Source organism: Platichthys flesus, chromosome 1 (genome assembly GCF_949316205.1).
Source record: "Platichthys flesus chromosome 1, fPlaFle2.1, whole genome shotgun sequence".
NCBI lineage: Eukaryota > Metazoa > Chordata > Actinopteri > Pleuronectiformes > Pleuronectidae > Platichthys > Platichthys flesus.
The window spans coordinates 5,552,223-5,571,301 of NC_084945.1; the positions used below are offsets into that span (position 1 = coordinate 5,552,223).

Consider the following 19,079-nt stretch of genomic DNA (forward strand, 5'->3'; position numbering starts at 1 on the left):
GGCGTCCCACGGCGAGTGGATGAGAGGCGTCTTCAAGGTTTCCCTCCTCTGAGCGGCCCGTCCGGTGCTGATGCCAGCCAGCTGCTCTGTGGAAAAGCCACTGGCTCAGCACTTTGCTGTCTTAACCCCTCCTTCCTCCTGAATCCATCCTCCAGCCAAACTCATCCTCTCTCTCCCACACTCCCTCTCTCTCTCTCTCTCCCCGGCCCTCCTCCCTCTTCAGAGCCTGGAGCAGAGAGGATAATCAGATTTCAAATTTACACTCAACAAAATCATCCCCAGTGTAATCACTGCCTGTCACTGATGTTGCATTATGCTAATGCACACAACATATTCTCAGTGGGGCAGTTAAAAATACCCAGAGATGAAGTTGGAGCAGCAGCGACGAGCAGTGATGAACTGCTGCCGGCTGCAACTGGAACGATCATTTTATTTTGCAATCGTTTACTGTTTTATTGTGAAAGATTGATTCCATAATATAGCAATGTCCTAGAGAATCTTTAAATTGCTTAATTTCTCCCAAACTGAGATAAATGGTTCTTCATTTAAATCCTATAAAGTCCAGGAGATGTGAGATATTCCTGCAGGATTATTGAGTTCGACATATTTTAAAACATGAGAATAAACACTAAAAGCTCAGATTAATGTAATAATTTGTCTGAGAAGGTTTTTCCAGAAATAAAAGCATAAAATTGATTCATCAATAAACTACTTATAAACTACCTGTTAACAGCTTCTCCCTGATTGGTCTCTTCAGTGAAGGATTGATGAGCAGAAACACATTTGTAGAGGAAGGAAGCTTTAAGTGATTATAATATTGAATATTTCAAATATATTGTGTTTAATGAAATTTGAATTGTGTTAAAACTCATGTAAACACTTCATGCAGTTGTTTCTGACTGATCCTCTCTTCAGGGACACTGCTCTCCTGTGGCCAAAACCCACAGTGCAGTTTATAGATCCTCCCAGTATGAACACTTCAGACAATAATATTAATTTATTCATATCTCATACTTCTTGTATTGTAGTGACTTATGTTTATATAATAAATAATTTTTTTTGCATTAAAATTATGAATTTGTTTCAAGTCCTCAACTCACACAGAATTCCACTTTGCAAAAGGCAACTTATTACCACACAAAGTAGAGTTTAAAATGAAAGTTTCATGTTGGACACTATCTATCAACTCTCACAGCTGATGGATGTTTATTGTAGGAGCCAATCAGAGCTCAGTTCTATAAATAGGAACCAAACTTTGCCCAACGTTGAAAAAAACAGATGAAGAGTTTTAAAGCGCTGAGTCAGCGGGTTTCTGCAGTTTGTTACTCGTGTTCCTGAATAAAATAGTTTGCATGTTAATGACTGGAAACATGTTTGAGTTTACTGGACAATAAGTTAAATTAAAAATTAATTAGACTCTGATTAAGGAGCCTCATCTCCTGGGCTGCAGTCAAAACCTTTATATCAGTATTAATGAATTATATTCTTATATCAATAGATTTAGATGTGTGGATTCAAAACATTTTACTTTGGTGGTTAGGTTTTTAGAAACCGTTGATGCAACAGAAGTGAAAGTCAATCTTTAACTTGGACAAATTAAAAAGTCTTTGTGTGGCGAATACAAACCTAACGAGGCCCGGCTCTATGAACGTTATAGCTGTTGAAGTCGACTCTACAGATCTCAGACGGGTCGTACAGACCTGGTTTATAATGGTCTTTATTAAGAAATGGATTATTCTCCTTTCTCATAACTTGGTTGGATCTTGAATTTGATTTGTGAAGATACAGATTTGTGTGTTTTCGTCTATCTAAATCTGTTTTGTATGTATTTGTATATATACTTGTTCAGCATCATTAATTGTTCTTTCTAGAGTGTACATGTCATTTCTGTTTTCCAATTGTGGGCATTTCCTCTAATTTGAGGCACCTGCTGTCTGTTGCTATAATAGGCCAATGATGCCACTTCCTTTTATCACCACTGGCCTATATAACACGAGTGCATTTTTATCCTAGCCATGCATTAGACGCTCTTCTTTTTCCCCTTTCAATAATTCAACAGTGTTGTTATCTCAGTGGCACGGCACCGCCGGAGCAGGAGCCACGGAGCAGTTCCCAGGACAGATCAGTCTCATAAAAAGATTTATTTTTTCCAGCCCAAATTTACAAAGGCAAGTTACAGAGTATTGTATAAAAAAGAACCATGGTAATGTACACTTTACACAAACTCCTGACGGGAGGGAGAAAGGAGGAGAAAGAGGGGGGTTGAGTTCTGAATTTCTCACACAGAAAGAAAATGAAGACATTGTAAACATCCTTGCGAGTACCAGTCGAGGTACTGTAGGGAGGAGGAGGAGGAGGGTGATGAGGAGGAGGAGCGGGGGGGGAGGTTTGTGTGACAGTAGGTGGGTCAGAAAAAGGACAAACAAGCAAGTGTCTCCGTGTTTTCACAGAAGAATGTTCAACTAGGCACCAATTGAGACAACTGCTGGCCAATAAATATACTCTTCACCATGAAACAAATACAGTCCTGCAAAACACAAGGAGCCAAGCACTTTCCAATATGTTGATAGCAAACATTACTTTTTCTGGCTTTTCATACACTTTTTTTTAGTAATATATGATTTTTCACTGGGCTTCGCTTACTACCGAGATAACATGACTACTCTCAGCAGGAGAGAACAAATGCACTTGTCACAACCATTGTCTGATAAATCTATATGTATGCAGTCAGCTGGTACTAAAACCCATCGACTTTTAAAAGACAACATCACAGCTGCCTAGATTACCCTCACAGATTAAGTACAAGTCACACACCACCACATTCAGCTTGTTTCGCGTCAGCCATTCTTCTTTAAAATGCGCCAAAGAAAAAAAAAAGGGATTTAAAAACCCTCTGTGAAGAATCCGCAGGGACGACCAACCGGCGTCTTGTTTACTTGGAATGACCAAGAACCTCAAAAACGAGTTGGTGGACATGAGATCGACTGGTGGCGTGAAGACTCCATCACTGTGGTGAATGGATACAAATGAACTACAACATGGTGGGAGGGGAGATTTTACGTGATTGTAAAAACCAATACAATCAATGAAACTCAATTTAATGACAGTGTTGGTCAAACTCTCATTGCTATGCTTTTCAGAGGAATGTTCACAACCCACAACTGCTCAGTTTTGGCATTTAACCTTCAATCGTTCTGTCCTGAGCCGGTTTCTGAATGAACCGGCTCAAAGCAGAACAATGTGCCGATCTCACACCTGCAAACAGGAGCGCTCTCAAAAATCAATGCAAAAGAAGCACACGGATAGAGTTTCACTTACAACCCCTGAGGTACGAGAGAAACGTGTAATCTAAAGCCGGCAGGGGACCTCTGCTGGGACAGGGCCGCGCTGACAGTCGCTCTTTGTGTCGATTTCAAATAAACCAGTCCGGGTTTAATTTTACAGAGTGGCACCACCAGTTTGAGATCCAGAGCAAAAAGGGCCTCGAGCAACCAGCTTCTGTTCAGATGAAACTTTGAGCCTTCTGACTTCAGTCATGTGCGTGTCTGTGTGTGTGTGTGTGTGAGATCGAGTTCCCGCCCAGCATCTCCCCGGCTCTTCCTTTTTAATGAAGTTCATTGTCTGTGTCGGATCGGTTCCTGTTTGCTCTGTGGTCGTAGCAGCAGAAAGAAGGTTTCAGGGGTAATTTCATGCACTTTGTGTTTAACGTGCCAGGAATCGAGCTTTCAGCGCAGAGCAGCGACCAAACAAAGACAACCGGTGTCTGGCTGATCAGACGCAGTGACCCAGTTTTGTGGGGCTGAATCAAAACGCTAGCTGCTGGCGAGAGAAACCACGCTAACGACTGTGTGGGATGAATGTGTGTCTCGTGGTGAAGTCACAAAAGCAAGCGAAGCACCAAGAGAAAGGTTCGTCTTCCGACAGCGGCTGAATCACCTTCTTGTTTTCTCTTAATCTGACTGAGTAGTCAATATGAAATATTATTGAATGGGAGATGTGGACAATGTCAGGGTCTGGAAAATTCTCTCCCTGCACTTTGACATGAATGGGGAAAAGAAAAAATGCACAGAGTTTGTGATGTTCTGAAAAAAGTTACTAGTTTGACTAGATTCAAAAAATAATAATCTGCAGGGACATAACAAAATCTAATGACGTCTGTGAACTGAGGACAAAATGCTAAACGCTGTGAAAAAGTTTTTTCTTTCACAGTGAGTTTTTTAAACAGTTGCATGCTGGGATACGTAGAAACACATATGCACATAGGAGCAGGAGAGAAAAGTCTATTTTACAGCAGAGGAACACATGAGTGGAATTTCACATTGTTTACAGAAAAAAAAAAGAATCCAAACCCGATGAGCTGAATGAGGCTCGTGGCCCCGAAGTAGTGAAGACAATGCCCTGTGAACTCGTCGCTTGCTAATGTGGCTTCACCGCTCGAGTGAGTTTGAAAGACGGACGTGGACCGAACCATCGGGGGAGGGGGGGGACCAGGACGAACCCCAGCATCACATTCAACAGATGAACACAATGATATGGAACTGGACTAAAATATTACTGAGAGAACAAGTAAAACATGAGTAGTGTTTATTCTCCATTGAGGTGTGTGCGGTCCCTTCGCAAAAACATGACGACATCATCCCTGAAACATGAACGGGGGGGGGGTTTCAAAGAAGGTGGGAATTAACAATGACGGTGGGGAAAATTAAAAAACTTCAGTCTCAGGCTCTAAAGTCTCTGAAGGAAGCAGCGGCCATATTCCACCTCCCCCACAAAATATAGCCAAACATTTGTCAAGTCACGGATATGCTGTTGTTCCACGGGCGATCATGAGAGAGAGACAATGAGTTGAAATCATTTTTAAGTATGATTCAGTCTTTAATTTAGTTTGACTCCTCTTTTTCCCATCAGCCACCCAACTCCCCAGAATCACTGCCACTTTCTTTCTGCGTGCGACAAAAGAACAATGCAGTCAAAAAGGAACAAAAAAAAAAACAACAATAACAACAACAAAAGCTGTTCTGGCAGTCCAATAGTCTCTTCTTGCATTGTATGTGTTGACAGTGCAAAGACTAGATAATCAGCGGGTTGGTGTTTCCTCTGCGTGATGGGGCAGAGCCATGGCTTGGAACCTGGGTTAGTATCAGTCCTGGTACAGTCCGAGGTTTAGAGAGAATTCAAGGGTCATTTACGACGGGGGAGGAGAGAGAGAGAGAGAGAGAGAGAGAGAGGGAGAGAGAGAGAGAGAGAGAGAGAGAGATAGATAGAGAGAGAGCAAGAAAGAGAGAGAGAGAGAGAAAAAAGAAGAAAAAAAAAATCATCTGCCTGTCCTTTTTCAGCAGAAGGAAATAAAAATATAGATAGAAACACCATTCAACTGATGTCTAAAGGGAACAGCCAGGAGATCGTCTTCTCATGTGAGCCAGTCACATGAATCTTTGCAGGGTTGAGGTGTGACGGTCGGGTTTCCCTGTGGAAGACACAAGAGGAAACATTGGTTTATTGACTTTTTAAGAACGTACTGAATGAGATTAATTACCTTATGTGAAGGAATATAGTCCCAGGATGAAGGGACTACAGGTGAAGCAGATAATAATATGCTGCATTATCTTATAACTACAGACACAGTAGGTTTCTATTGTAGATAATGTGACTGGGATGTTGGAGGTGAATAGTTTCCAGTTCCACGTTTGTCTTGTTTTTAGTTTTATTACATCGTGCTAATATCTGTATCTTTGAGAAAGAACTACATCACAGACAGATTACAAACTACACTAATACTTATCTTAAATGACCGAAGTATCGTCAAGCGAACATGGACCTAATTAAAACCCACCTGACCATATCTAAGTGGTAATATAATATGCATACTATTTTAAAATGTGTAGGACTTTTTAAGGATAATGGAAAATTAAGACTTTTTTTTTTTGTTTTGATATAAACATTTTTACTTTTTCTGTTGAAACCGTGAAAGTTTAAGAGACTTGAAACTAAAGGGTTTAATAAATAACAAGTGTTATGTACCAAAAATGGCAAGAAACAAAATAAACAGTCTGGACAAAAAAAATAATATTCCATGCTTCAAAAAAGGAGAATTCTAGATAAAGCTGTCAACTGAGTACAGTGTTTATCTATCAGTTGCACTACATCAGGGCTTCCACTAGATGTCAGTGCAGGCTGCAGCATCTGTGTGCTCTCGCTCCATGTCTCCATTATCAGCACAGTGATCCTCTTGTCCTCAGAGGACCACTTAGAATGGATGAGCTGAGGGGCTAAACGCTGCCCTGCATATTGTGCTAGACTGCAGCAGAATAACAAGGGTTCAGTTTGGCCGGGATCTGTTTTCTTTACAAGGTTCTGCCTCCGAGTCAGTAACATAGATGTTGAGAAGAGAAAGACCAGAGGCTGGATGTTCTTTTCCCCCATCAAATCAAATGCACACGGGATCAAGAAACATTATATTTTTTTACATTGTGTTCTACATCTGAGCCAGTGCTCATAATATTTTAAGTCGAGCTCTGTGCCTTGTTTGTTTGAAGACGAGGTTCTGCCACCTGCACTTGTTAGATCTGCAAACAGAGCTCTGTGTTTACCTACGTGTCTCAGCGGGCTTGTGTTTTCTTTCACTGTCGGTCTTTTGCCTGTCTCTGCTGCTCAGGGGATTTCACCTGGGTGGTGAGTGGAGGGGGGGGCTGCTGCTTGTTGCCTGATAAGCAGAGACCTATGGCGGGTTGTAAAACGTGTTACTAACAGCGATAATGCCTCATTTAGTTCTAAGCTTAAATCGCTCAATGGTCATCTGCCATAACGTAACAGCCCGCATCTAATTACAGTGCGTTAAGTATTCTGGACTGAGGGCCTTGTTTTATTTAAGTAACTGTCTGGGATCTATTTTGAAGGAGCGGTTGGTGCAGTGGATCCAGGGAAGACACACATGAGAGGCGGGACTGACTGACCTGTGGCATAGGACAGGTCGTATTGGCCTGAGAGCAGAGGGTATCCCAGGTGGTGGTGAGAGGGCATGATGCGCTGGGAGGGCGAGGAGCGCGGCCGGTCCACGTCTCGTTCCCGCTCCCTCTCCCGATCCCTCTCCCGATCTCGGTCTCCGGACGCTCCCCTGTCCTGCTCCCGCTCCCGGTCGTGGGGCGGCTTGTCGCCTACTGTGGGGGATTTGCTCTTGTACTGGCTGGCGTGCTGATGCAGGATATCCAGGGCTTTGGAGTCTGTTGCCGTTTTGGTGACGGTGGGGCTAGCGCGAGACTTGTCGCCGCCCTCCTCGCCGCCGCTCATTTTACCTCCATATGGAGAAAAGGGATAACCTCCGGGTAGATACGAGCCTAAGAGGGATGGAGAAAATGTTTAAAATGGATGTTTATACAGAAAAATATTAGATAATTATTAGATTTAAGATTTTAACCATATTCTTTGGATCTCGTAGACAACAACAACATACACTGTAAATATAACACTTTCATTTCATCTACGTATAAAAGCACCTTCAGCTTTGCGACCCTGTAGCTGTTGTACGTGCGATATCAATAACGCAGTTTTACGTACATTTTGAAAGACAAATTAAAGCCATTGTGTTTTTAAAAAACAAGAGAGATGTTGTAACCACTGATGTCGTGCACCGAGGATTAAACTACTTAGTGGAAAGAATATCACACCCTGGATGCACTTAGCTTGTGAATGTCACCAGTTCCAACACATTTGGAAAATGTGTAAATGGTTGACTGCAGTTTTTGGATCACTCAAACAGCTCCACACTACAAGTCACACCCACATATTCCCTACGCATACATGCAGCACTTGTTCTATACACAGCATCAACAGGGGCAATATTCAGGGGTTCAGTATCCTACCGGCGGGATCAAACCACCGACTTTCCAATTAGGGAAAACCCCCGCTTTACCTCCTGAGCCATTGCAGTACCACAGATGCATTCAAAACCTCTAATTTTCACTATATTTGGATTCAATCTAATGTCATACCTGGGTAATTCTGCATCATAACTGAGGGCATGCCCCTGTATCCAGGGTGGTTGGGGTCATAGCCTTGTCCATAGGGATAACCATGCATGTAGGGCATGTATCCTTGGTGTTGCGCTAGTGGTGATGAAAACTGCATGTGGGGATTAGAACGAGAGTCTTTGCTCAAAGCCCGGTGGTCCTCAGAAGAGATTCTGGGATCACTACTTTCTTTGCTGTCCTCCTTGGGCACACTTTGACTGTCCTTGGCCCGAGGCCTGTCGTCCTTTAATTTACGATCCCGTTCCCGTTCTCGGTCCCTTTCGTCTTTCCATCGAGGTTGCTGGTGTTCGTCTTCTGCTTGTGGCTTCTGGCCCTCAGGGAATTGCTGAGGAGGGAGAGAGAAGGTCATCATAAGCACACATCAAGCTTTAAAATATTCTCATAATAGATTCACATGCATGTTTTCTACTACTGTTATACTACATTGGTATTTACCTGTCTGTACCATACGCCCTGCTCCATCCCTGCCTGACCTCTGGACTCAAGTGATTGCTTGGAGTCTTCCTTTCCATGGTGACCCCCTTCAGTCAGCTTCATCTTCAGCCCCTCAGCTTGCTGGGACTTTCCGTCCTCCACCTTTATGCTTCCACTGGATTTCAAGGAGAGCTCAGAGGGCGAATCCCTTAATTTTCCTGGGGCTTGCGGCGTCTTTCCCAGGTCTGACTGACTTGGGGCTTTTGAGAGGCTTGGGGGCATGGGGCTCTTCTGTTTCCACTCCTCCTTCATGGAGGCCTCCCGCTCTTTTATGGCTACATCTGACTTCTTCTCAGCAGCACGATGCTGTTCAGCCATCTGTCTCTGCCGCTCCTCGTACTGTTGCCGGTAGGCTGGGTTGGTGTTCATCAAGTGGTTGTGGTAGGCCTGATCGGGATGGTATGCGTACGGGGGGACATAAGCATACTGGTTGTAGTAGAGAGGTTGCATGTACATGTTGGATCGCTGTTGAATGACTGACGGTTGCTGCTGCTGCTGTTGTTGTTGTTGTTGTTGTTGTTGTTGCTGCTGGTGCTGCTGCTGTTGGTGCTGCTGCTGCTGTAGTTGCTGCTGCTGTTGTTGTTGTTGCTGCTGCTGCTGCTGCTGCTGTTGTTGTTGTTGTTGTTGCTGCTGCTGTTGTTGTTGTTGCTGCTGCTGGCCAGGAACACCAATGTCAGGTTTGCGATCTTCATGAACCTCAACCTTGACTTTTTCCTCAATGGGGTCCAGGTCTTCTTCTCTTTTGATCTTAACCTGACCTTCCGCCCCTGGTGTGCCTGGATTCGACCCACTGACACTGGGGTTGACATAATTGGGTGAGTAATATGCATCATAGCCGGCGTAGTATGGGGATTCTTTGTTGGGTGGCGGATTGGAGAAAAGTGCTTTTTTCACACTATCCCTGATGGCTTGTTCCTCCGTCCTCACTTTGACTCCGCCTTCTAGTTTCCCTTCACCGTCCTCCCCAGCATCTGAAATGTCAGAATAAGCCGGGCTATTAGTTTTGACGGAAGAATTGTCAGCACCATTTTGGTTTGCCCCATGAAGTGGAGTGAGAGGCTGCGGCATCCCACTACCATCTATCCGACTGGCTACACCAATAGATGGGCTAGGGGCATTGTCTGAAAAGCTGTAAATCTTGTCAGCCTCAGCCTTCATACTGGCCAAGCGACTCTGATGAGGATCTGAGGAACCATTGAGGAGTCCTTCCCCCTTAATACCTTGATCACAAGGCTCAGCATATGGAAGCTTACCTTCCTCTGGTTTTCCACCCTTTCCCGGAGGCTTGGGGCTGTCAGCTTCCTTCGCACCATCCTTTTTCTTCTTGTCTTTCTTCTTCTTGTCTTTGGAGCTACTGGAGGCAGGATCTACAATGGCAGGCGGTTTAGGCTGAGTCCCTTTCATTTGGGGACTCTTGGGAACACCTTGTATCATTGGGGTAAGCCCCGGGGAAGAACTTGGGTTTCCAGGAGGAAAAGCGTACATCTGCTGGGATGCTGCAGACGCGGGCCCAAGGGGCCTCGGCGATTTCATATTTTTCTGGGCCATTTTATCAGCTTTGAGACTGGCACTACCCTTTTTGGACTTCTCGGATCCTCTCTTATCATCTATACCATCATTACTCGCCTCATCAGTGAGGCACGGACCATCCTCACACCCGTCCATCGGTGTACCTCCTGTGTCTGGATCTGTCTCTGCCATTTTCTTTTTACTCTGCTTCGAACCAAACTTGCCAGGAGATGGGGAAGGACTCTGCGCTTCAAAGTTCCTGCCTTTTGGAGTAACCGAACGTGCTGGAGACAAGGATCCTTTCTGAGAGATAGATGCTCCATTACAGTTCCCTGGTTCAGGGTGGAGAGTTGAATCCTCTCCATATTCACTGTCTGCGTCTATCTCCAACTTGATGTCATCGTCGTTATGGGCACGGGCTTGGTGGTACTTGAGACCATTGATGTGCTTGTACTTCTTGTTGCAGTTAGGATGTGGACAATCGATAAGGACTGGAGAAGGGCAGCTGCGATCGAGGGGAGGTGGAAGTGGCTCAGTCTTAATGGAAGTGATGGGCAGACCTGTTGGTCCCACCCCTCCGCTGTTGGAGTTCGTCCGCATCCGCTTGTTACCTTTGGTGTCCTCTGAGCTGGAATTGGGCTCCATGTCCGAGGCCGGTTTGGTCTTGCGTTTTCCAGCTGAGGAGGGACTCGCCTTGATGTCCTCTGTGTTACTGTTGGGTGGGGTGCGCCGCTCTGATGGCGTCTGGCTGCCCCTCCGGCCCTTGCTGTTTGCAGCAGCACGCGTCTTGTTGTTGGCGGTGCCCTTGTTGTCTGATGAATTGCTGTTCTCGTTGATAGGGGTGTTGCTATTCGGTCTCATGCGCTTGCCTCGACCACGGCCGTTCCTCATCTCCAGATCACTTGTCGGGGATTCACAAAACCTGGAGGGATGTTGAAAAATCACAGGTAAGAATTAACAATGTCACTGTATCAATGGTTATATCAACACGGCAAAGCTAAACAATGGAAATTCTATGACCCCATAATTTTGACATTACCTTTTCTGGGAATTTAAATAATACACTTTTTTAAATGTTGACTCATCTTGAAAATGTATAAAAAATTTCTAATTATTCTTATTATAACAAAGATAAAGCAAGCAATCTTATACCAATAATGACAATACTAAGGACTTGTGAGTTCCAAAACAAAAATAAATACCAAACGCAATGGTATCAAGAATATGAACATTGTTTTGTCCCCATCCTCTCATTAAGTGAGTAAGCACTTGTTACGAAGACAAATGGAAATGCTAACATTGGAAGAGACACAGTCATTCAAATACTTAAAATTGCAGATTGGCCTTTTCCTTCCATAACAGTGATGTAATTATCTTTCGGCGCTGCGGTGGTTAGCAATCTGTGACTAAGAGAAACATCAGGCTGGAATGACACAGCTTCCACCACGAGTCTCTCCAAACAATTTCAGCCCCAGCAGGGGATGTGAACACAGCCCAAGTCTGACAGTGGTGGAGGAATTTAGACTCATTACAAGCCCAAGTTTATTTTTCACTCCATTGAAAGCTTTCTGAATTATTCATGGTGAGTCCCTAATGTAGTCGTGCTGCAAACTGTAAGACTGTGTTGGTGCAACTACAGCCCAGCAAACCTCACTTACTGAGCATCATTGTGATTTACTGTGATGCATTAGTGTGATACAGCCTCTCCTTGTTTTCCATTAGCGGTGCTGTAATCTCGACTTTCTCCTTTTCTTTCCTGCATTGCACTTAAGGATGCATTTCAGATATACATTTATATTAACACTTGGATACAGGAATCAAATCAGCTGCTTGTGACTATATCTTACACAACCTGTGTATTTTGCATAATATAAATAAAATAAAATAAAACCTCTTAAGCTGCCACCCACATAACTCTGATCTAAGAAATTGCAGCTTGTGTGCTACAGAACGTTACAGTGTTGAGGAAAAGCTATCAGGCCAATAATTGGATTCTGCAATCTGGCTTGTTAGAGAAGCTTTCTATTTCAACGGGCTCCTCTTGGGATATCAGCCTTTTCCAGTGAATCCTGTTTCTCCAGGCTTGAGATAAAGACCAACATGGACTTGGAAGGTCCAACTGCACACTGGTAAATATGTGCATTATATCCTTGAGTTGAATTATATTGCAGCAGATTCATATCCCAGAGAATATGAAAAGGTTAAGAGACCGAATGCATCAGTGAGTCATAGTAATCACGGCTTCTCTACCTTGACATTTACATCTACCATGTGTGACAGTGAATTCTCTGTACGGTGCAGAGATTGTGCAAACCCCCGTGGATGTGGCAGGGTAATTTTAACAACACCTAACAAGTGCTGAATAATTAACATAACAAGTGAAGATTACATGATGCATATCTCAATATCACCGCCCCCCCGCTGCATTCTCCAAAGGAAATACAAAGTCTCCTTACCTGGGGGGAGCCCAGTCGTGGCGAGTGCAGTCCAACAGGGTTCCCACATACGTCTTGTTTCTCCAGGTAACATTGACCACCAGCATGCCTGTGAGACAGAGAATCAAACAGATCATTTAGTTTGTGTTAACACCGTCAATAATACAGATTACACAGAAGAAATACAGTTCCTTACTAAAACCCAAGACAAGAGAAAATATTACACAGTGAGATGCCTGTGCCACTGCCTGCACCGTGTGAGCACACTGTCTGCTGCATCAGCATGTTGATCTTTGCTAAAGGGTGTCACATGCACAGCAGTTATACAATCCCCAGATCCTATTTTAATCGCCATCACACAGTAGAGCCGCAGGGGCCGGGCTGACATATCTTCTAAACGACTTGGAACACCCTCAGATGCAGTCAGTATTATAAAACGTATATGAAGCACTGGCAGAGGGTCTCACTGAGAATGATCACACTGGGGTTACGAGGGAATACTCAGTCACCGAATACTCCCTCCATTTGAATAAGCCATCTCACAGACAAAAGGGAGATTTCCCTCAAGGAGAATTATTTGGAGGCAAATATTTTTTTAATAGTCCTCCGTCTCACTTTGGAGCCCAGAAATGTTCTACCTTGGGGATAATATGGATCAACCACTGAAGCCTCCTAAAAAGCAAGCGAGCAGCTCCCGGGTTACACCATTTCAATGTCAATGGTTCAGTTTGACAGCTTATAACCGAGTGTGCAAGAAAAGATCCTTGACTTCCCTGGAATTGCTGCAATCCGTCACACTTAGACGCTTCTGTGTTGCCATTTGGCGAGTGTGAATTTGGTAGCACTGGGTGTGAGCTACACAATCCGACCTGTGCTGAGTGAGATACCCGACCTTGCATTGGAAATCTAAATTTAGTCCCTCTACAAATGTCTTTCTCTTTAAGGAACAGAACACTCTCCACTTGGCAACAGGCCGCGAGTCACAGTGATGCCCGCAAATACACAGATTTACACAAAATCACTCAACCAAATCCTTTGCACTATGTACATTGAACTGCGACACGGCCGGGTGCAGATTTGGCCAATAAAATTATAAAGTAAATCATCAACCAAACAGCTTCAGAGGATTAAGAGCAACGACCGTGTTGAAAAAAAACATTGTGGATTTATTGCCCCCCCCCCCCCCACTCCCCAGTGGTGACCTCAGCTTGCCACTTCAGCACTGCAGAGAAACTGGAGGCTGCAGTGAGCTAACTTATCTAATGGCACAGGAATGCTGGCTGGCAGCTTCCATCCCTCCAAGCATTTTATTAGCTTAGGGAACCTTTCTTGCTCACCCCCTTTTTTCCCCCACTCTCTCCTTCACCCTCATTTCTTCTTTTCAGTGGTATAACCATGCCCGGCTTACAATCGCTTTCCCTCCTACACACAAGTCACCGCTCAGACCTCATTTTTCTCTTGCTGCCTCTGGCATATAGCAGCGAGTGTATAAAAAAGGTATTTATATATGTTTACAGGAACCTGCTGACACTTGGCCAGAAGTCTCTTCCTTCACTCTATGGTCCAACAACGTGAGTGCTTGGTCAAGGCTGGATCCCACCGCTCATGTTGTTTGCGTGCACGGGTTGAGTGGAGAGGTCATCCAGTTCAGTTTATCTGTCACATTAAAGAAACCCAGACCTTTTCTAAAATGCCTTCAACGGGCCGTCCCCCTAAGCCCTCCTAACACTCCACCACAAAATGGCTCTGGCAGCTGGTGGTGGCGGGATGTAAATCAAGGCAGGGCGAGTGAATGACTGACTGAATGAATGACTCGCCTTTCACGATGTGCTTTCTCTCGTGAGGAGGGGTTTCGAAATATACCAAGGAGTTGTTGAAAGTCTTAAATTATTTTAAATTAGCATCAAGTCTTTTACGGCCCGTTCAGACATCCGATCACATGTGGACATCTTTAAATTGAGGTGCGAACATTGAAGGCTCATCTGAGATCTGATCACTCAGCAGCATTTAAAGATGGCCACATTCTTTTTTGTGCAGTGTGCGAATGTGTCCTGGGCCGTATAGAAGCCCCGGGCTATCAAATGATGTCCTCTGGCCCTGCTGCAGTTTCACAATGAACCCTAAAATACTTCACATCCATTGATTTATCTTTGGCCCCAGCTATAGTATCAACTTGAACCATTACATATTGATTTTCCATATTTTTTTTTTTTATTTACTTTTTCAAATGGGTGAAGAATAAAGTTTAATTGACTCGCTCAGACACTCATTGTCCTACTCTTCCCCCCCCCCTCCCGCTTGCTCTCTAATAAAACACAAACAAACCAACACATGGACCAACACATGTCAATAACCAAGCGAACTGGCTGAAAACTGCATTTTGCTGTTAACGTCCAGAGCCATGATGTACGACTTGTTTATTAGTTTACTGGAAAGTGATATCCCATCACAAGCGGTTGCTCAAACTCATGTGTTTCTTCCTTTCTTTTTTTGTGTTATTACAAGATTTGCAAAATATCTTTTCCGTTCATTGTGGAAACAGTAGCCAGACAATTGACGCTGTGTTTGGCTGCCAGAGTCTAGATGATTAATCGGTCCACGCGGTTCTGTAGAAACGAGACCCGACCCAGGTCCCAATTCCACTCAGTCTAATCGGGTTGGGTCTTGTTTTACTGCTGTGGGTCAAAGCTCACTGTGTCAGTATGTTCAGTGTCCACGTGGAGCTTATTTCAGCAAAAGTCTGGAGCATGCAAGATTTATGCTATGTGACATCCAAATATATTTCATAGATATTAAATTGCTTAGAAAATTTTATATTTTTCCATCTCTATCCTTGTTAACTACAGGGAGTGTTATAGTAGTTGGCGGTGAAAACTACATAAATTATCCTAACAAGTATAAATTTATACTTTTCTTGGCTTAACATCATTCCTTGAGACATTATAATTATTGTATTGCAGCTCTTTAGAATTGGCCGGACATCACGCTGCTCCTGGTGGGTCAGTTCTCTCTCCTGCAGCGTTCGACCACATTTTGGAGCAGGTCGGAAATTCCTGTGTCCATCAGGTTGGATCTGGCTGAGCTCAGGTTCCACTTGTATCAGCTCTCTCTTTTCTCAAAGTCGAGTTACGCCCACGAGCGCTGGTAGTTTAAGACGTGTCTGTTTAAGACTCCCATCTCCAAATTGAAATGCACTAATATATACTGCTGCCGGACATATACATCCACCGTCACTAAAATATATGCCTCAGAAGACCCTGTAATGGTTACCATTATAGGCCAATAGCTCAAGTTTCCCAACGTTTATGTCTTTGCTCCAGGCTCAGAATCCCCGACATGCCTTTTTATAGACACTAACTGTCGTGTTCCTCGGCTTCCTCCTGGCCACCCTCCCATGTTGAAGCCGAGGAACTTTGTAATCCCGTCACAGTGGCCCCTAGCTTCTGGGTCACCTCAGATCTTCTAAGGCAGTTTAATAAAGTAGTTCCTTTCTGGTTATGTGGGACACCTCAAGGACATTCAAAGAGATTTGGAAGCATCGGAACTTAAACGGGAATGCTGCTAAAAAAAAATAAAACAAGAAATAGTTATAGACTCGAAAATATGTCTCCACTTCATGCTCGATTAATTGACCACAAACGTCTAAGGCTTTTCAGTGTGCTGCATACCAGTTCCATTATGTTTGGTTAGCACTGCTAGGTCTAATTAAAGCATTTCTGAGCCACTTTATCAGCTTTCACAGACTCGCCCAATGTTATGTGGACAAAGCGTTCTTCTCTCGTATTTGACACCTAATGGCCTGGCACAATTCAAGGTCTGTAGTTGTTTGTGTGTTCCCGTCTGGATGGAGATGTTTAGTATTCTGTAAAAAATAAATATCCACAGCGCTGTAGACGAGGCTTAAAGAAGTTGCATGAAAGTAAATTACCAGCCAATAAGAGATTAACTCGGAAAAGTCTGAGGTAAATGCAGCTTGGATTACTCCTATTTAGTAGAAATAACAGATGTTTGAATAAAAATTATTCTTTATGATTATTGTGTTACTGTGACGTCTAAATGATTCATTCCTAAATATCCCATTGATTATTTTCATCAGAGTTTTGAATGAATAAGTTGACTAGTTTTCTTAAAGGTAAATGTAGTCTCCCGTCGTTATAACAGTCTTATTTAACATTGACATTTCTTTATTACACAACCATTTGACTGATAAATCTAAATAACGGTTTAGCATTTAAAAACATTGCAATGCTTGTGGTAGAGACTTGAAATGCGGAAGTGGCCCCAATCAAATTATCCGGCCCCCGGGTCGCTCTGATCTGTATTTTTCCACATACGTCTCAACAGACCAACCGTTATTTTTTCCATATTGAATCTAGGCCAATGTGACATATGTGGTCCTAGATCTGATTCATATCTGATCTGAGGTTGTGCGGTCGCTGTCACAACAGCCAGATTGAAATTAATGTTGCATTGGACATAAATCACAACACAGTGGTTTCACTGGAGTACTTCGGGGTCTTTACAGTGGGAATCTGAACTCGCAGGACTTCTTGGTAACGTCATGAAAATATGCTCACGGACACATAAAAAGACAGAGATTAAGTTTCACTGCTGAGCGCCAGATGAATTACACTTTCATCCGAGGAAAGATTTTCAAGCTGTCGGAACAAAGATGTCAAAGTCAAGTCAGTCTAAACATGGAAAGCCCTTGACAAAATAACCCAAACAAATTTCCCTGTGGCGGAGAGGAAATTACACAAGACACTGAGACGACTTTCCATTCATGCTCATTTGTTTATGCACAGGGAGCTACATGTTTTGTTTTTGTTTTGTTTGATAGACACGATTTCTCTGTTTTCCTCACTGGATCGGTTTTCAGGAGAAGAAACAGACTCCGGTTCAACGGTCAGGAAATAAACTTGCTCTTTGGAAGTGCGGCTCATTTGGGATTTGTTCGCCGGAGGAGGGTTGCTGCGAGGTGAAGGAAAGAGGTCGGCGTGATTTGGAGCAAACCCAATGTCCCCCCCCACCCAATCTCCCCTTTGTGACAGCCTTATTAGGGTCACTCAGGACAGCTGAGTGAAGCTCACATTAATGAGGAGCTGGCCTGTAATTTCAACACTTGTTTCCTCTCACTGCCGTTGAACAACAAACGGCAACTTTCCTTCAGCGCACAACTCCTCCGCGTGCTTGTGTAGGATCACTCGAACAAGAGGGCAATGCAAGGGGGGGAGAATGAAGTCCGGAGTAGGCGGTCGACTGCATGGATGACTGCTTCCTTCAGCTCTGGAACTCTACCCCTCCTCCCACGTGAACCCATTTCATTAGGTTGCAGAGGGGCCAAAATATCAAGCTCTCTGCTGCTGGTGGTGCGGGGGCCGTGGGTTCACTGGCTGACCTCTGCTCTGCCCCAGCTCAACATGCATTCAGCGGGGTTAATGGCATTTTCACTGACTGACCTTGTCAAAATGCCTTTGTTGTCTCTGCAAACGGGAGATCACTTCTGTGTAATGATTGAGCGTGACAGAATATGCCTGTTACCCACAGATATCAAATTAAAGGGGTTTCTATTTGTCTTTTAACATTTAACGAGTGGGAAGTTAAACAAGGCGAAGGGCCAGGAAAAAATAATTACACGAACGATTACCAACGCTTGCCATTATCATCTTTTGTACACAGTCAGATACTAATGTAATTATTGACAGATTTTACAACCCCCACCCCCGTATCCTGATGGAAAGCAGTTCTGTCCTCATCCCATTTGCTCTGCACTAACAGCACCCACTCATCAAGGTTGCATGTGGACAAGAAAGTGAGAACAATGAGAAAAATAGTGTCAGTATTCATTATGGGGAGGAGATAAAAGATAGCCGGGGGCTGCCACAAGCAATAACTGTAACGTTGATAAATGAAGCGTTTGAGCATTCGAGCATCTGAGCATGTTTCCGACAGGCCATTTTAAGAGGGTTTCCGCACTCTTGGTGCATAAAATGAAGCCGAGCTTGTCCCGTTATGTCAGTGTGCCGACTGACCTTATCTTAAATCCTGAGCCGACAGGAATTTAGTGCAAACTGTGTGCGCCGCTAATAGCACTGGAGTGGTTGTGGAGTGGAATCTAGTGTGGTGGTATTTTAAGCCCTTTGTTCATTTGCATGTAATAGTTCATCTTAAATTGAAGAGCCAAGTTATTCAACAATAGATTTATAAAGAACTAATTTGATTTTAGGGATGGTTAAATTCTGTACAATTCTGCACACAGAAAAACAACACAAGAAAGCTTTGAGTTGAAAACTCCTTGGTTTCATTGTAGGAGGTGCTGAGCTATTTTAGCAACAGTTCCACCTTGTTGTCGGTTTATAAAAAAAAAAAGCCCTTCCTATTTAATTTTTTTGCATTCTGTGATAAGGCAACCCGGTGCAACTGTGGAAAATCTACTTCCTGTTCAAACTGGCGCACAAACGCACACACGCCCAGTTCATAGGAACGCCCTGTGATATACATTTTCAAGAAATCTAAAAAGGCTCAGAGATTGTTTGACAACAACGTTTTAAAATAAAAATGTATTATCATGGCTGCAGCCGTAGTGCTGCTAGTTAGAGCTAGTTAATCTGAGAAACTCTGCTGGAAACACACA

The 19,079-nt window shown here is 43.7% G+C and overlaps 1 protein-coding gene across 3 annotated transcripts in view; it reads right to left on the reverse strand.

Moving 5' to 3' along the window:
• Window positions 1-2,126: 2,126 nt before the first annotated feature.
• LOC133965443 (zinc finger protein 609-like) overlaps window positions 2,127-19,079 on the reverse strand; it is a 66,078-nt gene continuing 49,125 nt past the window's right edge. Inside the window, exons 4-10 of one of the 3 annotated variants that reach the window (XM_062400206.1) lie at window positions 12,467-12,554; window positions 9,755-10,932; window positions 8,463-9,472; window positions 7,989-8,352; window positions 6,954-7,334; window positions 6,595-6,718; window positions 2,127-5,467 (exon numbers count right to left, since the gene is read on the reverse strand). In XM_062400206.1, the coding sequence (XP_062256190.1) occupies window positions 6,621-6,718; window positions 6,954-7,334; window positions 7,989-8,352; window positions 8,463-9,472; window positions 9,755-10,932; window positions 12,467-12,554 (3,119 nt within the window). In that variant the 3' untranslated portion in view covers window positions 2,127-5,467; window positions 6,595-6,620. Of the gene's footprint in view, window positions 5,468-6,594; window positions 6,719-6,953; window positions 7,335-7,988; window positions 8,353-8,462; window positions 10,933-12,466; window positions 12,555-19,079 lie in introns of all 3 variants that reach the window. The other 2 variants (XM_062400051.1, XM_062400129.1) reach the window with 2 other exon arrangements.